The sequence below is a fragment of the Crocuta crocuta genome, unplaced genomic scaffold (assembly GCF_008692635.1).
Source record: "Crocuta crocuta isolate KB4526 unplaced genomic scaffold, BGI_CrCroc_1.0 scaffold586, whole genome shotgun sequence".
Classification (NCBI taxonomy): domain Eukaryota; kingdom Metazoa; phylum Chordata; class Mammalia; order Carnivora; family Hyaenidae; genus Crocuta; species Crocuta crocuta.
In genome coordinates this window covers 146,073-170,396 of record NW_027532407.1, presented here as the reverse complement: position 1 = coordinate 170,396, position 24,324 = coordinate 146,073, and the positions used below count along the sequence as shown (strand labels likewise).

Below are 24,324 nucleotides of genomic sequence, written 5' to 3'. Positions count from 1 at the left end.
CCCCCCCCCCCCCCCCCCCCCGCTCACAGTCTCTCTCTCTCTCTCTCTCAAAAAATAAAAAAAAATTAAAAGAAAGAAAAAGAAAACAGGAAGTACAAGAGAGCAAATCTGAAATCTCAGCAAGTAGTTCACACAGAACTCTTGACAATACCATTATTTGACTTTAATTTTTAAAAGTAAAATAACATCTAAAACATACTGGGGCTTTATTTAAATAGCCTATGGTTCATTTGGCATAACTGTGTAAATATCAGAGAATTCCATCAACGTTTCTCTAATTTACCACTATTCAAAAAAAATTTCACATATGCTCTATTGCTATGCTATTTCACGTTTACTTAAATTTCAGTATTATATCCTCTGGCTAACAGGATCTAATTTCTTTCTTTTATATAAGCAACATCATATCTGATCCAGTGTCAAGCACATAATATACTCCAATTTTTATTTTGAATGTTTTTTAAACAATGATTCTTTAAAACTAATTTGCCAGTAACAGAAAGACAAAAATGACACTGAAAAGACAATTTCAAAGCAAAACAGTGAATGAGGCATACTGTTACTACCACAAGGACAGTCCTTTTCTAACAACTAGGCAATAACCAGGTTAAAGGCCTCATGCGACTAGACATGGTACATCTGTGATTTCACAGAAACTGGAGAAATGTTATTTCTTTGGCTTCAGAAAATTACAATATGTGCTGAAAATAGGAGCAATTAGGCAATTTTCTTTAAAAAGAAAGATGTGTATGGGCACCTGAGTGGCTCAGTCGGTTGAGCATCTGACTGGATTTTCGCTCAGGCCATGATCTCACGATTCATTAATTTGAATCCACGCACGGAGCGTGGAGCCTGCTTGGGATTCTCTGTCTCTGCCCCTTTTAAGCTTGTGCTCTCTCTCTCTCTCTCTCTCAAAATAAATAAACTTAAAAAAAAAAAGTAAAAAGAACGATGTTATATACCTATACTCTGACTTAGCTACAACTGTCACAGGTGTCACACAGACACAGGAGAGAGAAGAAGGGAAATGTGGATGCCACACAAGGGTTTTTGTTGTTGTTTTTGAAAATATCCACAAAGCTGCCTTGCACAAGTTTTAGTATTGAAACTTTTTTTTTTGAAGATTTGGATGTATATGGGTTTGAAAAGCAGCTAGCATATTCTAGGCCTGCAGAAGACCTAAATAAATTCTTAGATACAATTTTCTTTTCTGTACAAAATTAGGCAAGCACATAAAGAAGCTGATCTTCCTATAAAAATGTGCACATACAAGAAAGACAAATACCATATGATTTCACTGAGGTGGAATTTAAGAAACAAAACAAATGAAATGGACAGGGGCACCTGGGTGGCTCAGTCAGTTAAGCCTTGACTTCAGCTCAGGTCATGATCTGGTTTGTGAGTCCGAGCCCCGAGTCGGGCTCTTTGTTGATAGCTCTGTGCTGAGCCTGCTTCGGATCCTGTGTCTCCCTCTCTGGCTCTACCCCTCCCCGGCTTATGTGCTTGGGCTCTTTCTCAAAATAAGTAAATAAATAAACAAACAAACAAACTTTAAAAAATTAATATGGGGGGGAAAGAGAAAAGAAAACCAAAAAACAGACTCTTAACTACACAGAACAAACTGAGGGTTACTGGAGGGGAGATAGGCAAGGGGATGGGTTAAATAGGTGTGGGGATTAAGGACGGCACTTTTGATGAGCACCAGGTGTTGTACGTTAAGTGATAAATCACTAAAATCTACACCTGAAACTAATATTACACTATATGTTAACTAACTGGAATTTAATTGAAACTTGGGGGGAAAATATTCACCTAAGAACAAAATCAGTTATAAATCAGTTAAAAATTCTACCAGCTAATTCTTTACAACTGGTCCAGACTGGTGTTTGGGAACAGTGGTCTACATATAAGGAAAATAGAAAACATTCTACTTGCACCAAATTTGGAAATTCAGCTTTTAACAATTTCATTATGGTTACCATGGAAAAGACTGTATGTATACACATAACACACGTATGTGATATTGGTCAATGGTATTTAAGTCTTAAAAATTTGTATAATGAGATGAAAATGACCTTATGAAGGTTCCTCACTATCCAGATGCCTTTTGGAGTTTGTATGATTTGTATACTGCATTGGTGTCTGCTAATGAATAGAATTATATTTGAAAAAGGAAAATACAATGGACAAAGATAGTCAAATTTAATTAAGAAAATGACACATAATCACGTCTCTAAACATCCTGGACCAGGTAACTACATATCCAAAAGTCTCATATATGACCAAGAAAATGAAGTAGAGAGTCGTATGTCACGTAAATTTCATTATAAAAACGAAGATAATCCACAGATCCATGTAGGAAGAAAACATGAAGAAATGATTGAGTTGTTATACAAAGAAAAATAAAGAAACTCCCAACAAAAGAGTTAGGTATTTTTCAAGTAGCTATTTGGAGGCTATCTCTCATCTTTGACTGGTTGACTGATTTCAATAAATACTCAGTGAGTGCCTACAATATTATATGCCAGTCACAATTCTAAGTCCTGATGATTTATCAGACAAAATCCTTATCCTTCTGAAGCTACATTTTAGCACAAGAAACAGACATTAAATAATATAAATCAGGAAAATTTACAATAGAAAGTGTTATATGCCATGGAGAATATTAAGCAGGTAAAGAAGAGGGTGTGTATTTATATATTGACAGCAGCAAATTTAGATAGAATTACCAGAACAATTCACTGAAAAGGTGACTTTTAGAAAAAACAAAAATAAAACTGAAGAAACTGAAGAAGCCACGCTAATATCTAAGGGAAGATCACTGGGCAGGTGGAATATGTCTGAAAGCCCCAAAGCAGGGGCCTACCTGGTGTGCCTGAGGGAGACCCAGAAGGCCAGTGTGCACAGAGCAGAGTGTGAGGGGGATGGGGAAGGAATAAGGGAATGAGGTCGGAAGGTAACATGGGCTACACCTCATGTCAGGCCTTAGGGATCAACAGAAAAAGTTTAACTTTTCTCTCAGTGATACGAGACATGATTGTTTTGAGAAGATGCCTAACATTATCTTAGTTAGAATTGTAAAATGACCTCTAGTTGTCATGTTAAGAAGAAACATGTCAAAGCCAGAGCCAGGGAGGTGCGTTAGGAGTCTATTAAAATAATCTAAGAGGTAATGGTAGCTTGGACCAAAGTGATTAGTGATGGCGATGGGGGAAAGTGCTCAGATTCTAGATATACTTTGAAGATAAAGGCATTAAGAGTTGTTGACAGACTGGATGTGAATGAAGTACGAAAGAAAGAAACAGCCACTGACAGATGAGTGGATAAAGAAAATATGTATATATACATGGGATATTATTCACCCATAAAAAGGAAGGAAATTCTAACATTTGCAATGTTAGAGGTCATTAGGCAAAGTAAAATAAGCCAGACACAGAAAGACAAATACTGTATGATCTCACAGAAGCAGAGAATAGAACAGTGGTTGCCAGGGGTTAGGGGTCGGAAAAATGGGGGTGATGTTGGTCAAATTTTCAGTTATAAAATGAGTAAGTTTTACACTTGACTTTGCTAAGAGTAGGTCTTTAAGTAATCTCACCACAAACACACACACACACACACACAATGTGAGGCGATGTATGTGTTAATTTGTGGTAATTATTTCACAATGTGTATCAAATCTCATGTATACCTTACATATATACAATGTTTATTTATCAATTATATCTCAATAAAGCTGGGGGGTAAGCAGGGATGTCAAGGTTATTTGCCTTAAGCAACTGGAAAATGAGTTGCCTTTTTGCGGAGAGTAAAGTCTGTGACAGGACCGCAGTCAGAGGAAAGGAAGGCTGTGAGCTCTCGTTTGGTACTTGTTTTTCTAAAACCATGCCATGAGGAGCAGGATACATGAAGCCCAACCAAAGCAGTATGTGATTCACCACACCCAGGGAGAAAAAAGGTCTCATCTGCAAATGGAAAAGAAGAATGAGCAGGTTGTATCAAAAAACACTCTTTCTTTGTTATCTTGCAGTGACTCAATTCTCAAGGGTTAATCACAAGCAATTCACTTTCTGCTGAACTCAGAGTTTTATGCTGCCTTATTATTTGGTTCAATTTCTACAAAGAAAGCTCTCTGAATTTAAACAACATAAGTGGAAAAGAAAAAACAGAGGAAACAAGAAAGACTGCTGGCAAATCAGTAGAATTTGGGGGAAAAAGATATTGCACATTCATATCAAAAGAAAGAGAGAAAGAGAACTGACATTCAAGAAAAAATCTCAGACATGATAAAATGACATTAGGAAGATAATTTTTACAATTATCCTTCCCTAAAATCTTCAAGCTGGCAGAATTTCATAGATTTTCATATCTAAATTGGACTAGCCACATTAATCTACCTGACCTTTACCATCCATTGCCAAAAACAAATATACTTGAACCTCTCTCAAAATTACCAATTTCCCTGGGAGCACCTGGGTGGCTCAGTCACTTAAGCCTCGGACTTGACTCAGGTCATGATCTCACAGTTATTGAGTTCAAGCCCCACGTCAGGCTCTGTCCTGATGGCTCTGAGCCTGGAGCCTGCTTTGGATTTTGTGTCTCCCTCTATCTCTACTCCTCCCCTGCTCACATTCTGTCTCTCTCTTTCTCTCAAAAATTATTCGAATAAACAGTTAAAAGAAATACCAATTTCCCTGAAAAACCTTAAATTACATAAAAAGAAAAGGCAAACGGACTATATCTATATTTCCTCCACTTTAAAGTCACTTGGGGGCAGGTGGGTGGCTCAGTCAGTCAAGCATCCGACTTCAGCTCAGGTCATGATCTTAAGGTCACGAGTCCAAGCCTGCGTGGGGCTCTATACTGACAGCTCAGAGCCTGAAGCCTGTCTGTGTCTCCCTTTCTCTCTGCCCCTCTCTCCTTCCTTCCCTCTCTCTCCCTCAAAAGTAAAACAAAAACATTTAAAAATTTTTTTTAAAAGTCACTTGACTTATTTTTACTGTTGCAAGCAAGCATTAATTTATACAAGATTAGACAGTAAATAAAAGGGCAAAACAATAAAACAAAACCAAAAGCCAAACATAATTAAGAAACAAAACTCTTAGGCATGGCCCAATTGAGTATTTCTCCACTTTCTAATATAATTAACAAAAATTCCCCACACTTAAGTCCTTGCTGTAAATAGTGATTTCTTAAGAATAATCTTGAAGTACTATTTTGCATTTCTTTGGTGATCCACTGATATAAACCTTATCTCCACTTTCTCCTAATAAAATAAGCAGCTTTCTTTGTTCACGTTAAACATGGCTGGTCCAAGTCCGGCCCCAGTATCAAGCTAGCCCTGGATGCCTCCAAGGGCACAAAGAGCTCCTGGGCTCATCACAGGTTTCCCAAACCGGGCTGTTCATTTGGTTTTAAGTCCTTAAACCTAAAGACACTGTGATGGTTCCTCTCATATGTCCATTTGGCTACGCCAGGCAATTAAACACCACCGTGTCGAGGCATTTCATACATGTGACTCGTGTCTATCATCAATTGTCTTATAGGAGTTTATCTTTGATAATGTAGGGTGGGCCTCATATAATCAGCTGAAAAGCACTAAGAACAAAACTGAAGTTTCCCTGAAGAAGTAGAAGTTGTGCCTCAAGAATAAGCTGCTGTCTGCAAGTTTCCAGCAGGCCTGCCCTACAAATTTTAGACTTGCCAGTCTACCTAATTATGTAAGCCGAATCAGCAAAATAAACAAACAGATAAATAACACATACTACTCGGTTCTGTCTTCTGGAAAATCCTGACTGATACAGATTTCTGTTTCAGGACCAGAAAATAGAGCCTTTAGGCATATCCCCTTGATTCACGTATTAGTCACTAATTAGTTCAACCTTTAAACATTTAATCTGGGTGCCTACTACAGACCAGGCACTGCACTAGGGGTAGAGAAAGAAATCAGTTAAGATGACCTCACAAAGGTTACAAACCGATTCACAATCTTAAAACAAATCACTCTCTTCAAATTTTACTAGTCTGTTTTAATTGTTTTATTTATCCATAAATGTATTTAATTCCTTTTAAAACATACTAGATTTTTTAGCTAGAAATACTTCTTGGTATTTCTTGGATAATAAAGGTATGTTAATACTAGCTGTCAAGGGTTCTCAAAAGTTGATGACGCATAGGACACTTCCATTCTTAGGCTTAGGTTTTAAATCAGATTAGGGACCACAGATAAAACAATGCTCTAGGCTACTTGCAAAGGCACATGGTTGTAAACCCCATCTGTTTCTCCTGTTCCTGTATTAATGTGTCGGAACATCGAAGTTAGGATCCACTGCACTATACAATTATACTGAGATAACCAGGGTGCTAAAAATCATCTAGTACACATACTTTGCTAGTGTTAACACAGTTCATCAGTCAATTTTGGAACAAGGATGCACTAACTAAAAACTCTATTTTAAAGTGTATGAAGTTCTAATAATATAGTAATTGGAATTGGAAATTTTGTAAAAACTTTCGCTTTAAACACTAGGTTTAACTTGAGAAGGGGGAGACTTCACTTTAATATCTTTATTTCATTTTAGCCAATGTAGTAGGGAGCAGTGAAACTGAGAGGGTGAAAGAGGGCTTTTGCAGATATTTGACAGAAGCTGCCAATAAGAAACCTGTACCTACTCTTACACATTTTCCCTAGGAGCTGGTCCCAACCCTACATCTGGACCATGGCACTTTTTCTCAAAAATAAATTCTCCCTCCTCTGAAGCTGCTGGCTGTGAGGAAGGGAGCAGAGGTACCTGAGTCATATCCTCACTACCCGCACCGATTCCATTAGTCCCTGCCCTTCTATGTCACCACCCTTCAGGAAAAGGGGATATAATCAATCCCTATGCCTGATGAGAAGAGTGCTGGGAATATGGCTTTTCAGCTACTAAACAGGAAAGAAGAAAATGGAACTACTCTAGACAGGCAGCAAGATCCAGTAAACTCCCAAAGAGGAAAGAAAGCAATGTCATTGGACTCTCCCCTATTCCAACATCAATACCACCTCTCTACCCCCCAGTTTAGTTCTCCATTGTTTTCCCAGGCTACAACGTCATAACTTGTCTCCCTTACTAAATCGTGAGCCTCTAGAGAGCAAAAACTAGGCTTTATTCATCTTCATATTCCCATAGTATGGGCTAAATAAGTCAGTAGTTAATTGACAGGATGGATGTATATGTATATCAGACAGATGGCCAGTTGACAGAGTACTCTGCTTCTTGGCAACAGACGGCTTCTGAGAAGAGTCCAGATAAAGCTGAAGGACACAGTCAAGGTTAGGCCAAGGAGGAAAAGGGGGAGGTATAGGGACAAAATAAAGGTTAGAAGCTGGAAACCTAACTTCTGATTAGGGTTCTGCCCTTAATTCACTGTGACCTTCAGGCATCCCAAGTGAATGTGTATGTTTGTTAGAGGGCAGGGATCATCTACAGAATACATTAAATACTTATAAAATGTTAAATACAGATTAAACTAGTTACCTAAGGAATATTTTAAACAGATTAGACCAGACAACTGGTAAAGCATAAAGTCAACCTTCCATCTATTTAACAACATGGAATTATCTCAGGATTAAGCAGACAGACTAAAACAGAAAAGATTTTTGAAGCAAATTCTTATCAGAAAACTAACTCAGAATGATACCAAAAAACAACTACAGCATTTAGAAAATATCTATTAGAAGTAAGAACTATCGTAGGCTCTGTATTCCTGCTTTGTAATTCTCAATGTTAAACATGTCAAATATATAAATATAACTTCTGAGATGTGTTCTTTGGTCTGAAGCTTCAGATATACCTGTTCTCAAAAGCTGGGTCTTTAGGGCACTTCAAGGTTCTTTTAGGTCTAAGACTTAGTTTCTTTAACATGTTCATCATTGCTAATTAATTCGCTGCCCCTAAACTGATCTCTTTTTAAGTTTAAGGAGTATCCTTAGTTCTGTTTTCTAAAATTTGAAGGAAAGGGACTTTTTACCTAACGGATATCCTTTAGTCATTTTATTATTGCATCTTTATTAAATTATTTCTATGTCCAGTGATGTCCTGAATTAAGAGTTTTAAAGTATCCCTGAATTACAGTTCTAAACAATTTTCTCCTTTCTTCAAATGAGTTTTCCCTTCCCTCCACCTCCACACTCAATACATACTTCTCCCCTCAATACACTTGTTATCTCTTTCTGGAAAGTTTCCATTTCATCGCTTCTTGGACTTTTGGCTAAGATCAAGTGTGGAAAGTTTCCATTTCTTTTTTTAAAAATTTTTTCATGTTTATTATTTATTTTTGAGAGTGAGAGGGGCAGAAAGAGGGGGAGACACAGAAACTGAAGCAGGCTTCCGGCTCTGAGCTGTCAGCACAGAGCCCGACGAATTTCCATTTCCATTTGACTGTTTTAAAAGGTACAAGCAGAAACACACAAATTATTCTAGATTTTATACAAAAAGATACATTTTTTATTTTTTTTAAATGTTTTATTTATTTTTGAGAGAGATAGCATGAGCAGGGGAGGGTCAGAGAGAGAGGGAGACACAGACTCTGAAACAGGCTCCAGGCTCTGAGCTAGCTGTCAGCACAGAGCCCGACACGGGGCTTGAACCCACGAACCGCGAGATCATGACCTAAGCGAAAGTCGGACGCTCAACCGACTAAGCCACCCAGGCGCCCCAAAAAGATACACTTTTGTTTTGTTTTATTTTCCATGCTTTCATAGGGTGTCCATGTTTTGTTATCATTTCTGACTGTAATACAGTAAGTCAATGTCACAATAATAGAGCTGAAAGAAATTATAGAAAATGTCTAGCATAGAAAAACCCACATTCTGTAGGGGAAGACACTGATGTCCTAAATAGTGACATACCTTGTCCAAGGTTTAGCAGTGGTTACTAGTGTCTGCACTTGCTATCCTAAAATACAGGTATTCTAATTCCAGACCAGACCCTATGTCTTCAAGCAACAATTTAAAATTATTGTCATGCTCGTTTAATAGATTATAAAAATTTGTCAATCTTTCCAGTGCAAGCTCATTTTCAATGAACCATCACCATCTGACTTCAACGCCTATTTACAAAAACCATATACTGCCTTAACTTATTTATTAGATAGTTTTGTAATGATCTAGAGAACATAATGCCATTTAATTATCTAATGCCAAACTAGATTCTGGCACCGGTCCTTGATGCCCTCACTCCTCATAATTCCTTACTCTTTCACAAAATGCTATCTTCCCTCACACACCCCTAGTAAGTCATATTTTCAATTTTCTCACATTTAATATAAAACCATTCAGTTTTTAAGTATGGAGGTGGATAAAAGTGACCACTTCAATAAGCAAATAAGTGTAATTACTCATATTTCCTTCAACTTTTCTTCTCGATGGGAACATGTGGCACTCTGTCATGCTTTCAGTATAAAGGCCCGTACTCAAGAGAAGCCTACCTTTTAGCCAACAACTCAAAGTCTTACAAGTTGTTGAGGGAGTAATTCAATGAACAATCTCATGATGCTGGGAATTCAAATTGGGACAATCTGTCTTCAAGTTAATTTCAGTATAGGAATCAACAGCCTTAAATATATTCAAGACACTAAGCTCAGTAACTACAATTTTAAAAAATTATACTAAGAAAATAATCAGAGAGTTGCATAAAAACTTACACAGGAGAATTTTATAACTGCACTATTCACAATATAGAAATATAAAAAGTTGGAAACAATTAGAATACCCAACAGGGGGATAATTAAATAAATTAGGGCATATCTGAAATATGCACTGACCTATCTACTTTCAAATAAACTTTAAAAACAAATTCTTCCTGGCACTCTTCAATAGAAACCAATGCACTGGTCTTTGGCATCTCCCTTTTTATCCTTGCACTTAATTTTGCACTCTGATCATAAAAATGACCTTGCTGCATTCTAGCTAGCCTCTTCTCTATCATGTACTCCTCCAAGCTTTTACTATGCTGACTTTAGAGGCCCTGGCAAGCACTCCCTACTCTCTCTTAGATTATATCTGATGTACACCTTACCTACAACACTCTGTAGCTTTGCTTATTCTTCTTGCTTGGCGAATCATGCCATGTTCTGAAAGCTACTTTTACTCCCTTATAAGAACCTATTTTACTTTAGGCAACAATTTCTTAGAGTGTTAATACTTACAGCTTAAATTTCCTAACACAGTACTCTTTTCTTCCTTTCTGAGTTAAGGTGAAATAAAATTAACTCTGCTTCAAGGTTTAAGAATTTTTAAACTATCCTGAAGTATCTGAAGCCTCTGAAAATTACCACAAATATCTGGACTATAAATCATTTCTTTGAGTTGGATTTCAACTATTTCCGATATCTAAATGATGAAGCAGCAATACCATCTAGTGAAAAAGTCAAGGACTTTCAAAGTCAAAATTGGTTTCATATCCTGGTCCTGCTACTTACCAGCTATATGACCTTGAGAACTCTTTGGTCCTCAGTTTTCTTACATGTAAAATGGGGAAAAGTAGCATCTAACTTCACAGGGTTATGATGAGAAATGGGAAAATATAATCACAGTGTTTGGTACTTAGCAGACATTAACCGTTAGTTTACTTCCTCCTTAACCATTTGCAAGCACAGATGTTCATTCATATCATACAGTTTTATCTTTTGTTCATACACTCAATGAATAAAAATAGAAAATATTACTAATATTATGGAAGCAGAGAACAGGTATGAAATTTTTCACTTTAAAAAAGAACTTACATTTGAAAAGATTAAGAGGCAGATTTTAGGGCAAACGTATTTGGAAAAAAACTGTACTGGCCAAAAGTTAATTTAAAAAAAAAAAAATCTTTATTTATTTATTTATTTTTAAGGTTTATTTATTTTTGAGAGAGAGAGACAGAGAGACAAAGAGTGTGAGTGGGGGTTGGGCAAAGAGAGAGGGAGACACAGAATCCAAAGCAGGCTCCAGGCTCTGAGCAGTCAGCGCAGAGCCAGATGCAGGGCTCAAACTCATGAAATGTGAGATCATGACCTGAGCAGAACTCAGACGCTTAGCCAACTGAACCACCCAGATGCCCCCTTACAGTGAACTTACAGTACAAGGACCTAAAGTGTCCTCTACAAAATCTGAGTCAAAAAAACCCTATGATACCAATATAGACAACTTGAGTATCAGAAATAGATGTGTTAGGGACACTTAGGTGGCTCAGTCAGTTAAGCATCTGACTTCAGCTCAGGTCATGATCTCACGGTTTGTGAGTTCGAGCTCTGTGAGCTATGATGACAGCTCAGAGCCTGGAGTCTGCTTTGGATTCTGTGTCTCCCTCTCTGCCCCTACCCTGCTCAGGCTCTTTCTCTTTCTCTCTCTCTCTCTCTCTCTCTCTCTCTAAAATAAGTAAAAAGTTAAAAAAAGAAATTGATGTGTTGACACTTTGAAATGAGAATGAATGAGTCAACAGTTCTAAACTACATGATATTCCATATAGTTTACATAGTAGAATAGTACAAGTTTTCTAGAATGGAAGGAAAGGCTGAAACAGATTACCCTGAATCAGTTAAAGTAATATACAAATTGGGTAACAAAATCATGGCACTTTTTAAAACTTCTATTTAAAATTCTTCAGAGGCGTCTCAGTGGCTCAGTCAGTTAAGCATCCGATACTTGATCTCAGCTCAGGTCTTGATCTCAGGGTCATGAGTTCAAGCCACACATTGGAAAAGGGACATCTGGGTAGCTCAGTCAGTTAAGTGTCTGACTCTTAATTTCGGCTCAGGTTGTGATCACAGGGTTGTGGCATCAAGCCCTGCATCAGGCTCCATGCTGAGTGTGGAGCCTGCTGAAGATTCCCTCTCTCCATCTGCCCCCTCCCCTACTTGCATGATCTCTCTCATTCTATCCCTCTGTCCCTCTCCCCGCTCATGTTCTTTCTCTCTCTCTAAAAACAAAAATACAATAAAATCTACTCTTTAAAAATCTACTAACTTTATAAAAAACCATACATTTAGAAATGTATTTAAGTACTATAAAGTAATAAAGTTCTTGGTGAATAAAACTATAACATCATTGCAGGTAGGCAGTATTTTGAGGGAAAAACTGCTGTTTGTAGTACCATCTGTAACTGATTTCATAGCTGGCTTAGTTCTTATCTCCTGCTATACAAAACTACTTTTTTTAATGCTTACTTTTGAGGGAGAGAGAGAGCATGATGGGGAAGGGGCAGAGAGAGGAGGACAGAGGATCCAAAATGGGCTGTGTGCTGACAGCAGAAGCCGGATGTGGGGCTCAAACTCACAAACCACAAGAGCATGACCTGAGCAGAAGAAGTTGGATGCTTTAACTGAATGAGCCACCCAGGCACCCCCAAAACTAATTTTCCAGTTGTGATGGAGAGGATAGTTGTTGTGAAATTCCAGGTATGCCAAAAGGAAGTGGAAATTATTCTCTGGAAGACCATAATATATCACTTAGAGGAATATGTGATATTTTACCATATACCTGGAGGTAAGCACTTCTGGTCACTCACCCGGTTAGACTCTATAACAAACCTGCAATACAATGATAAATACAGAAAAACTGATGAACCTCTCTCTCTCTTTGATTTCATAATCCCCTGGCACTCTCTGTTAGCAGATACTGAAAAACAAAAATAAAGCCCAACCAACAAAACAGAAAAGAGCATTCATTGCTGAAGCTGTAGGAGAAATGCCACATTCTCTACTGGACTGAAAGTGCAGCCACTTACTCCAAGACAAGGATATCTTTTACTATCATACTTCATCAGCTACACAAGGGGAAGATAAGGAAAATGGGGACAAGTTGGGTAAGAGGATAAAAATGAAACTATTAGGATCCAGAGTTGTGACCCAGAATGAAGTTTCCCATGAGATAAAATGTTATACACACAAGGCTTCTTAGAGAAATGGCTGATTCTAGGACAGGAGCAAGAAATACACAAGATAAGCCTAGAACGCCTTATAGTGCCAAAAGTAAGGAAGTGCTCAAAAAAAACCCCCACAGTAATGGGGTATATCAAAGGTATATGGGAGCCAACTGAAAGAGATATCAAGGCCAAAGGTAGCTAATTTAAACAAAATAAATAATACTGTTATAACCCAAAGTATAAATATCCATGAATCCAGACCAATATAAATACATGACTGAGTAAATGAATAAATGGGGGAGAGAGACAAGCTTCCTGTGCAGCAAAATTCCAAATAATTTTATAAAGAACTCCACCCTCAAGCATGGAAGCATAACTCCCTACTCCTGAAATGTAGCCCATACATAGTGACTTCCTTTCAAAAAGTACAGTGGGGTAAGGGAAAGGGGGGAAAACCAGTTAACTTTACAGTGGAGAAACCAGACAAATACTACTTCATCAGATTAGATCAAGGAGAACCTAAATAGTGAGAAATCATGTTTATGGTATGTGCCTTCCATACGGACAAATCCCAGTGGAGGGGCACTCTACAAAATATCTGATTAGTATTCCTCAAATCCATCAGGGTCATCAAAAACAAGGCAAGTCTGAGAAACTGTTATGACCAAGAGGAGACAAAAGAGACATGAAAACTAAATGTACTGTGGTCCCCTGGAGGAGATCCTAGAACATTAGAAGGACTGTACATAAAAACAAAGAGATTCTGAATAACGTATGGACTTTGGTTAATAATGTATGAAGCAACAATGGTCTGTTAATTATAACAAATGTACCATATAACACAAGGTGTTAAAAGGGGAAATCGAGTGTGGGTACCTGGGGATTCTGTGTGCTAGCTTCTCGCTTTTCTATCATCTAAAACTGTAGTTGAAAAAAATCTAATTTTAAAAGGAAAAAAAATGTAATATATGGTGATTAGATTTTCATGAGAGCTAATAATGTTTATTTAATCCTTAACAGCATTTAAATGACATTCGGAGCACGTAAGACAATGAAAATGGAGTTCCTAAAATAATACTCTGCCTTACACTGTGAGTTAAAGACTCCTGTGGGCTAAGGGAATACACACCATTTATAAAATAGTGTTTGGGTCATCTGGGTGGCTCAGTCGGTTAAGCATCCAACTTCGGCTCAGGTCATGATCTCACAGTTCGTGGGTTCAAGCCCCTTGTCGTGTCGGGCTCTGTGCTGACAGCTAGCTCAGAGCCTGTAGGCTGTTTCAGATTCTGTGTCTCCCTCTCTCTCTGACCCTCCCCTGTTCACACTGTCTCTCTCTCTCAGAAATAAATAAAACATTTTAAAAAATTTATAAAATAGTGCTTTGTAACACTGCTTGGAGGAGACTGTGCTTTCAAATTTCTCACATCTGTGAAATTCAAATCACCTTACAGCTGAAGATAGATGAAGTGAGTGTAGTGTGTTGGTCCCAGACCTGTATTCACGGATTCATTCCTGGGCTTCTCCCTACTCTGTTGTTTTGGGAAGAGAGCGGAGACCTGCGGGCCCCAGTGTCACCTGGCTCCAGGTGAGTCTGACTGAGTCTGACGAATGGAACCCAGGAGGGAGGGAAAAAGGAAAGGCCAGAGTACTTCTCGCTTTCGTCTCTGCCTTGTGGCAGCTCTAGCGCGGGCAGTGTCTCTGTGGCTTCCTCCCCACCCCCAGCTCCCCACGGACCCCCCGAGGTCAGGCTAGGCAGAGCGCTTATGAAAACACCACCTCTTCCTTTTGACCCTGCAGCCTGAGAGTGCTAGTGGCTTTTTACTGTTCTCAACCTCTGGACTGCCTCATGATCCCTTCTTCTCAACAACTCCACCACCTGTAAAACCAACTCTCTGCACTCCATTTCCTTTGTTTTACATAATTTAAATGTATCTGTTTTCCTGGTCAGACCCTGAGGACACAGATAGGTTGAAGGGGAACGAAGATAGAAAATAATTTGAGTAAAAGCAGAGTAAAGAAAGCAGAAGACCTTCGAGACTCATCCGCACATCAACTGTGTGACCTTGGGCAAATTATTTCACTGCTTTAAGCCTCGATTTGTTCATCCGTAAGTAGGGGATTATAATAGTATCTACGTTTCACAGGGTTATTACATGGACTAAATGAGTTCATGCATTTAAAGAATCAGCCTAACGCCTGGCACAAAACATTTAGCTACCACCACTATTACAGTTGCCGTTACGGCCTCTAGACTCCAGAGGGCTGCCCACTGTAATACAAGCTTAACTGGTCTTGCCTTCTGCTTCTCTGTCCTCTACCCTTCTTAAACACTGCTCTAGGCTCCATCTTCCTGAAGCCTACTGCTGATCACACAGCTCCTACAAAGCTTCAACAGCCTACAGATACGGTGTTCATTCCTTAACCTGCCATTCAGGCATATCCACAATCTTATCCCAACATACTTTCCCTTCTTTTTTTCCCTTGATATAAGCTACAGTTGTTTTTTCTCTTTCTAGCTTCTCTTGAAAAATGAAATATTTTGGAAACTAATTTGACAATAAACTATTTGTAAAAAAAATAAAATAAAATAAAATAAATACATGCAAAAAAAAAGAAAAATGAAATATTTTTCAAGGTCTTTGAGGACAAAACCCATGTTTGATTCATCTTTGTACTTAACTGCAGCACTGAGCCTCAGTACTTTACCTAATAAAATGGAACCCCGTATCTCACATTCAGGCAGTTTTGCTGTTGCGTCTCTTGCCTGAAGAGACATATCTAAAACATGATCCTAAAGCCAATATTAAGGAAATCACTGCCCATGTTTTTTCTTCTAGGAGGTTTAAAGTAGGACTCAATAAGTGTTCAATAAATGAACAAATAAATAACAGAACTTAATAGAATCAGTCTTGAGGGGCACCTGGGTGGCTCGGTCAGTTAAGTGACTGACTTCGGCTCAGGTCATGATCTCAGAGTTCGTGGGTTCGAGCCCCACATCAGGCTCTGTGCTGACAGCTAGTTCAGAGCCTGGAATCTGCTTCAGATTCTGTGTCTCCTCTCTCTCTGGCCTTCCCCTGCTCACACGCTCGTGCGCTCTCTCTCTCTCTCTCTCAGAAATAAATAAAACATTAAAAAAATTTAAAAAATAAAAAGAATGGGTCTTGAATTAAGTGATCGAATTTACCTTCTAGAGCAGTGGCAGGCAAACTATAGCCCACAGGCCAAATCTGGCCCTTCAACTGTTTTTGTAAATAAAGTTTTATTGGAACACAGCCACATTTATGCATTATCAATAGCTGCCTTTTGCTTTACAATGGCAGGATTCAGTAGTGTAGCAGAGACAATATGGCCTGCAAAGCCTAAAATACTATTTAGCCCTCTACAAAATAAATTTGCTGACATCTGTCCTTGAGAGTGGCAATCCTGGTTTATCCATATCCTCCCCACAGACATCTAATATATAGCTTCCCTATATTTTGTGTTCAAAAAAAATTTTTTAATTAAACTGAATGAATTGATAAACTTTAAAAACAGAGTTGGAGACTGTGTTATTGGAGGTAATAAGCAATAAAATTACCAAAACCAGGGAAAGCACACCAGAAGTCAGGGTACTATGTGCGGTCTGACTATACAAACACACACTTATATTTTAGCCCTTTCTTTACCACTAAAGAGTAAAACAAGAGAGATAGTCTCATTTATCTTATTCTTTTTTGTTCCTTAGGGCTATCAGTTCATAATTCTATAAAACATTTCTCTCATTCTCTATTTTTTTCCTGTCCAGTTGCTTCATTCCATTGCTAATTTAAACATTCAATAAAAATTTATGGAGCAGTAACCAGGTTACTGTTACTATGTTGAGAATTGAGAGAATGAGGATCCTTAAAACTTGCTCCCTGCCTATAAAGAATATCTAATTTTAGTTTAAAAGGCATATTTCAAAAAGGAGAAGCACTATTTAAATAGAGCAAATAAACAAGCGGACTAAGTCTGGTGTCTGTTACTGTCACCTAGTTTCAAATCTCCACCAGGAAACAAACAAACAAACTAACTAAATGTTCCACTACTATGAATCCAAGAATTTCTGAAAACTGGGAAAACAGCTCACTCCATCATAGCTGCTACCACTGGGGGAAGGGAAAAAGAGCATCAAATTTGTTTACTAATTCCCTAAGGCATTTTATTCTTCCAGAAGAGCATAAGCAGTAAACAACCTTCTCAATAAATACAAATTGCCTGAAAGTGTTATAAAATGCTAAAACTTCTATGGAGACTGTAACACTTAAGTTCAAGATAGACAATAGTGGTACCAGTAGGAAATTAAGAAGGAAAAAAGTTATTCTGCCTCAGAAAGATAGCTGTGATGGAAAAAGGGAAGATGGCGACTACTGACTCATACACAAATATTTATTTAGCATTTACCACATATACACACAAACATGCACTCAGCATGCGCCGGGCCTGGTGCTAAGGAAGACAAAGACTCCTGTTCTCCCTTAGAGGCTAACTTAAAAGAGAAATCCTATAGAAAACACACACTCATCAATGTCAGATTCAAACATTCCTGTTTAAGTCACTCAATAGTAATAAAGTTAATAGCTGTTAATTTAATAAACAAGTAAGTGACTAACTACCCTGTGTCAATTATGGTGCCAATCACAGAAGCATATAAAAGTTTTTGCCCAGAAGACTTCACAGCCTAGATGCTTATACAATGATGAATAACTTTTTAAAGTTTATTTATTTTGAGAGAGAGAGAGTGTATGTGCACAAGGAAGGGGCACAGAAAGAGAGGGAGAGAGAGAATCCCAGGCAGGCTCTGCACTGTCAGCATAGAGTCTGACACAGGACTCAAACTCGAACTGTGAGACCATGACCTGAGCTGGAATCAAGAGTCAGATGCTTCACTGACTGAACCACCCTGGTGCCCCAGAGATGAATAATTTTGATATAAGAAATATTTTAATAAAAAACTGCACAACTTTCTGAGGAAGTACACAAGAGAAAACATAACTAGGGAAGGGGAACTTGAGTCAGGCAAGGCTTCACATCAGTAACCTGAGCTTTACAAAATGAATAGGAGTTTGCCAGGCAAAGAATTTCAGACAGAGGAGAAAACTACAAGAAGTAAAGTCACAGCACAGGGTACAGTGCAGTGTAGGGGATGGAAAATGGGGTTGGGGGAAGTTGTTTGGAGGTAAGTTCATGGAAAAGTCCTATATACCACCCTGAGGAAAGTATGGACCATGGTAAACCTATAAAAAGGTTATAAAAAATAACTGATGGTGGTGTGAAGTTTAAAAAGGATAAAGTACCAGAAGCAAAGAGACCTGTTTTTTAAAGGCTATTACAGTAGGCCAGGGGAGAGATGATAAGGACTGACAGAATAGCAGTGGCAAAGTCAGAGAAAGAAATCAGAGATCAGGATAATGGACTGACAGAAGAAGGCTGGAGGTAAAGAAAAAAATCAGAGTTGATAATGACATTATTCACGTTAGGGGAAAGAAGAGAATCAGCTTGTATGGAGGAGAGAACATAATAAGCTACATTTTAGGCAGCTGAATTTTGTATTTTTGTTTGTAGGACTCAGTGGTTAGGCAACTGAAAATTCTTATTAACTCCATTCACTGAGAGAATAGTTCTCATTCCTTCCCATTCCAGAATAACATTTATTCATTCAGCAATTTCTTTATCAGGAAAGCTTATCACTATCAGGCACCATTATAAACACTGGGAAAACAGACAGCAAGCAAAGTCCCTGCCATGGAGCTTAGATTTTTAGCCTTATGATATAAAGTTAACCTCCACTTATGATACACCGAGGAAAGAAGCATATAAAATTTAAAATATGGATATACAATACGTAATTCATGTGACTTCTTCAAAGGAAAGCTTCAAGGTAAACATTTTGAATCAAATTGCGATAGAAAAATAGAAGAAGTGATTTGTTTTGGTAATAAGTATTTAATGATTTACATGTTTGATAGGTTTTAGTTTTCAAGTTGGCATATACTAAAATGTATATGTGGCTAATTATATGTTACACCATCCTCCTAACAAAAGAAGTTACACTTTTTGGGAAAATACTGAAAACTGAAGGCTACCATTTCACACGAACTGGGTTTTTTTCAAAATGCTTTAAAAATTGGTAATAATCTCTTCCTAACATTAAACTTTCTTCTCGACTTTTCTATGAGAACCAGTTTTGCTACAAAGCAAAATCTGACCATGACCTCTATTAAACAATTCATTGTAAGCTACTATTTTATTCAAGGTACTACATAGGTATTTTTGCTTACATTTTTACCTTTTTAATCTCCTAAACTGGTTATTGCGCATTAATTCCTAGTCCCTAATGGGAAGTCTACCTCACAAAGACTTATTTCACATCTACACTTGCATATAGTGTATTTCAACAACTTTAAAATAAACTGCATCTTTTTAAAAAACAAAGTAAAAAAATTTCTTCTTCCATTCCTTGATATTTTATTTTCTACTATTTTCAGTAAGATGTCCCATATGCCCCTCTCCTGGGTTGTTTATTTTTTCCCAACACTTACTCTTTGTCAGCTTCCCATCACTTTCAGTACTTTCAAGCTCTCCCCAAATTATCATGATCCGTTCTCTTATCTTCTAACACATCAATGGTCATTACCTGGACCAATGATTCCAACAGAGGCAGAACAGGCCTATAGGGATATTTTGGAAATCTGTGAGGATCTTTTTTTTTTTTTTAATAATTTTTTTAATGTTTTATTTATTTCTAGGAGAGAGAGAGAGACAGCGTGAGCAGGGGAGGGTCAGAGAGAGGGAGTCACAGACCGAAACAGGCTCCAGGCTCTGAGCTGGCAGTCAGCACAGAGCCCGACGCAGGGCTCGAACCCACGAACCGCGAGATCATGACCTAAGCGAAAGTCGGACGCTTAACCGACTAAGCCACCCAGGCGCCCCTGTGAGGATCTTTTAGTTGTCCTATTTGGATAGGACAGAGGGTATTTGGTGGATGGGGACTATTCATCCTAGAAGTCCTGAAATGTATTAGACAACCCTGTGTAACAGAACTATCTGCATCTCTCAGGATTTTAAAACACTGCTGAACCTTAAGTAGGTGAAAAGCTTATTTATGATCACCTTCCTCTAAAACTTTATAATATAGTATATATAAAATGTATCATTTTTGCACTGTTTTAAAGAAAGCTGAATTTTGTGCAACTATTATTTATGTAAATCGAGGGAAGATTCCACTTTGTTGTGTTCAAACTTTTACCTAAAACTGTAAACAATTTGGGAAAAATCACTTTGTCGATGACAATGGCCCTTATGGTATCTGAAATGCCAGTTAATACATATGAAATCGGTCTGCATTTATAGTTGTCACACTCATAGTGATTCTTTGCATTGGGGCAATATGCCAGCAACTGATTACTTCATTATATCTTCTAATACAATCATGCCTGAGTATTTACATACCTAAATAGCAAACATGTTGCTTTCTAATAAAATATGTCACCTTTATGTTTCAATTAAAGCATTGCATTGATTTTTTTTTTTTAAGTTTATTTATTTTGAGAGAGGGAGAGGGAGGGAGGGGGGAAAGAGGGAGGGAAGGAGGGAGGGAGAGAGAGAAGAGAGAATCCCAAGCAGGCTCTGCAATGTCAGTGCAGAGCCCCAGATGGGGCTTGATCTCAAGACCCATGCAATCACGACCTGAACTGAAAACAAAAGTCAGATGCTTAACCAACTAAGCCACCCAGGCGCCCCGCACTGCATTAATTTTTAAAAGTTATTTTTATGAGTATATTTCATTGCCTATGAATATCATTTTAGGATATTACAGGATACTTTACAAAATATTTATTATAAAAAAGGGAGTGCTAGGTTGGACAGGAATCACTTTAGAATCACTGGCCTACACTTCAGCCTTCATGTGCCTGGACTACTGATGACATCTCCTAACTGATATCTTAAATTCCACACATACCTACAGATGTGAAAAATCACCAATATTACTTCTATCTTCAAAATACCACAGAGCTCCCAACTGCCTCGCAATCAGTCCAGTACTGAGATTGTTACAACTCCCCATAAAGAGATCCTCTACCTACCCTAATAACTTTTTCGGTCTACATCACAGACTGGACATTACACTCAAAAAGCCTTATTTCTAGAAGTCAGCAAGTCACAGTGGAAAGGGTAGAGGGAATCCTAGGTCTGTAGCTTATTAAGAGAATGATCCTTAAATGAGAAATAAAAAGGATCTTCCTCACAGGGCTGTGGTATGGGATGAATCACACAAGTAAGAGCTCAGAGCTTACTACTTCAAATGTTCCACCTGTTTTGTTTACTTACCTATCCCAAGGTCTTAGAATAATAACTGGCACCTAGCAGTTTTCAAGAAATGTCTTCCCAGGCAGGCCCAGCTGACTGCTCCAGAAATGTATCAGTTAATCAAGTAAGGATAACTGAGTGACCACAAAGTGAGTGCTTACTAGAAGTAAATCCCCAGCTCCTGCTCTTAGGAAACTTAGAAAACTACCAGAAAATGACAGGGCAACATCAAAAATGTCATACTCCAGTAGTCAACAAACGGTATGGGACAGTAGGTGCTGTGCACCTAAAGGCAAGGTCTGTATCACTGCAGGCTTGCACAGCATGGAATGCCATGTGAAAAAGAAAGAAAACGGCCATGTTTCTAGACTGCCTCCACCCTTCTTACACAAAGCCTCAGAGAAGTTAACAAGAGCCCAGTCTGACACTTCTCTGCTTAAAACTCATCAAAATGGTACCAGCGTCCTCAGGATATCCCAATTCATTCAAGTGCTTTACCAGATACTTCGCATGTTCTAGCCCCCATTTCTACCTGGCAACTGCATGGATTAATGTAGCCACTAGCTACATGTGACTGAGCACCTGAAATGTGGCTACTCTCACTGTGAGATGTGCTGTTAGTGTAAAATACACACTGGCTTTCAACGACTTGGTACAATTAAAAAAAAAAAAAAGGATGTAAAATACCTCAATAGTTTTATATTGATTACATGTCAAAATACTACTGTGAATACAAGGGTTTAAATAAAATACACTGTTAAAATTAAATTCACCTGGGGGCACCTGGGTAGCTCAATCGGTTAAACATCTGACTTGAGCTCAGGTCCTTATCTGGTTTGTGAGTTCAAGCCCCCTCAACTCCAGCATGGGGCTCTGTGCTGATAACTCAGAGCCTTGAGCCGGCTTCGGGTTCTGTGTCTCCCTCTCTGCCCCTCCCCCGCTCGCTCGCGCGCGCACGCGCGCGCTCTCTCTCTCTCTCAAAAATAAACATTAAAAAATAATTAAATTAAATTCACCTGATTTTCACATTTTGACTATGGCTACAGAAAACATAAAGATATATATGTGGCTTGCATTATGCTTCTATTGGACACTTACTTTTCCCAGCTCCTGCGTTTCAGCCTGAATAAACCACCTGCAATTTCCCCGTTTCTCTGGCTTACGACTTTGTAGACACTACTACTGGTGCCTGAAACACTTTTTCCTCTTCCTTTCGTTGGGTTAACTGCCACTCTTTCTCCAGATCCTAGTTTTTAATCACCTTTCTTCCAAGAAGCCTCCCCTGCTGACCTCACCCCCTACTCACGGCAAGACTGGATGGGGTCTCCGCCTGCGCGATAGGTGAACCCATCCTACCCTGCTTATCACACGGGACCTGCAACTGCCTGTCTTCCGGCCCATCCCCCTGACTAGAGACCGTAAGCTCCTTGAGGGAACAGAAACTACACACGCCTAGTCGTCAATGCCGGCACGGAGCACAACTCGGCGCACGAAGGAGGGGATGGGACAAAGATGGGAAAGCCGGGACAACCACGGCTGGACGAGTGAGAAGGGTGAGGAGCGACGCACGGCCTCCAGGGATCCGGAGGGTGCCGGCAGGCAGTCCCCGAGAGGGGCGAGAACAGCCGGCGGGACTCACCAGTCCGTGGTCTATGTCCGCGTCTGCCCTTTTGGTCGCGGGCGGCGAGTACTCAGCGTAACGCAGACCCTCGCCCGCCGGAGCGACGCCGCCACGGGCAGCCATGGCAATGAGACGCCGGGAGGGCTCCGTGCGCGGGGGCGTCGCCTACGAGAGGGCCGCAGGGACAAACTAGTTAGGGCGGTTCGCTCGCCCGTTGAGCTGGCACCGCCCCCTGTTGCCCCAATGCGGGGCGGGGCCCCAGAAGATCACGTTGTCACCCAGGCCCAGACCATTTTGTCCCAGCGAAACCAAGGGTCAGAGACTGAGCTGAGACCCCTGGGACGTGTGGGGTTTTTTGTTGGGTTCAGATTCGGAGGCCCAAAGGCAGCATTGGGCCTCCTGGGCATTGTGTGGTGGAGCCTGGCCCTTCCCCAGCCCTCCTCCCGACCAAGGGCCAGGATTTAAGCCCTATGGTCTGATGTTGGTCTCGTCAAATGGCGATTCAGGGGAGACCCAGAGGCTCCAGCTGCAGTGCCTGAAGGTCCCTGACCCACACCAGACCTTTCTTCCCACCCTCAACTACTGATCCGTACTTCTGTTTAATGCCGCAATTCTCTGATCCCTGAAAGCAACGGAAGTGGCAGTTTGCATATTCTACCCTTTCCTCCACATGGATGGTTATATTTAAAATGAAATTACAAAGAAGAAACATAAGCAAGGAAATAAACCTCACTCCCCACAAATGGTTTTGTACTGACTTGGATATAGAAAGACCCATTAATTTTTAAGTGAAGCCTTTTGGTGCCAAAATTAACCAACGAATGAAGACAGTGAGGTATTCTCCAACTCCTGAAACAAGTTGGCCCCTCTTTTGCCCTTTATAACCATTGTAAGAGGCGTGAGTTCTAGTGTATGTTCTATCATTTTTCTAGGCTTCTGTCCCTGAAATGCCCATTTACTTCTCCAAATCTCTCCTTGTCTTTGGAAGGCGAATAACCATTTGCCCAACATTCTGACTCAGGGAAGTTCAAGGATAAAATGAAAAAAAAAGGGGGTGGGGAGAGGAGGATATGGAGGCAGTTTGAACATGCACTTACCGTATACTACACAGTTACTACCACAGTGCTGTTGGCATTTATGGAAGGGAATGGTCCCTTTTAACAGGGATCTTCAGAAAAGGGTTGGTGGAGGCTTAGCCATGGAGATAGTAAAGAGTGGGTAGGATTTTTTTAGAAGGAGGAAGAGGAAAGCTGAAATTTTCAGCTGGAAACAAATTCAAAGAAATGACAAAGGTAGCATGTAATACTGAATTAAAAAAAAAAACCCACCATGCCAAGACTCTGCAGAGACATGATCTTATTACAGAAATTAATCTCCATTAGACTGATCCACAAGTATCAAGGACACTGGTGAACTAAGCAAATGAATTAGACTGAGGCCCACAGATTACTCATTCATTCATGCATTTATTTGTTCAGCAAGTATTTA

The 24,324-nt window shown here is 39.3% G+C and overlaps 1 protein-coding gene across 1 annotated transcript in view; it reads right to left on the bottom strand.

The window, feature by feature from the left end:
• Positions 1–23,002, bottom strand: part of DNAJC15 (DnaJ heat shock protein family (Hsp40) member C15) — a 67,584-nt gene extending 44,582 nt beyond the window's left edge. The window contains exon 1 of the mRNA XM_077778788.1: positions 22,855–23,002. Within this exon, the coding sequence (XP_077634914.1) occupies positions 22,855–22,959 (105 nt within the window). The 5' untranslated portion in view covers positions 22,960–23,002. The remainder of the gene's footprint in view (positions 1–22,854) is intronic.
• Positions 23,003–24,324: the final 1,322 nt, after the last annotated feature.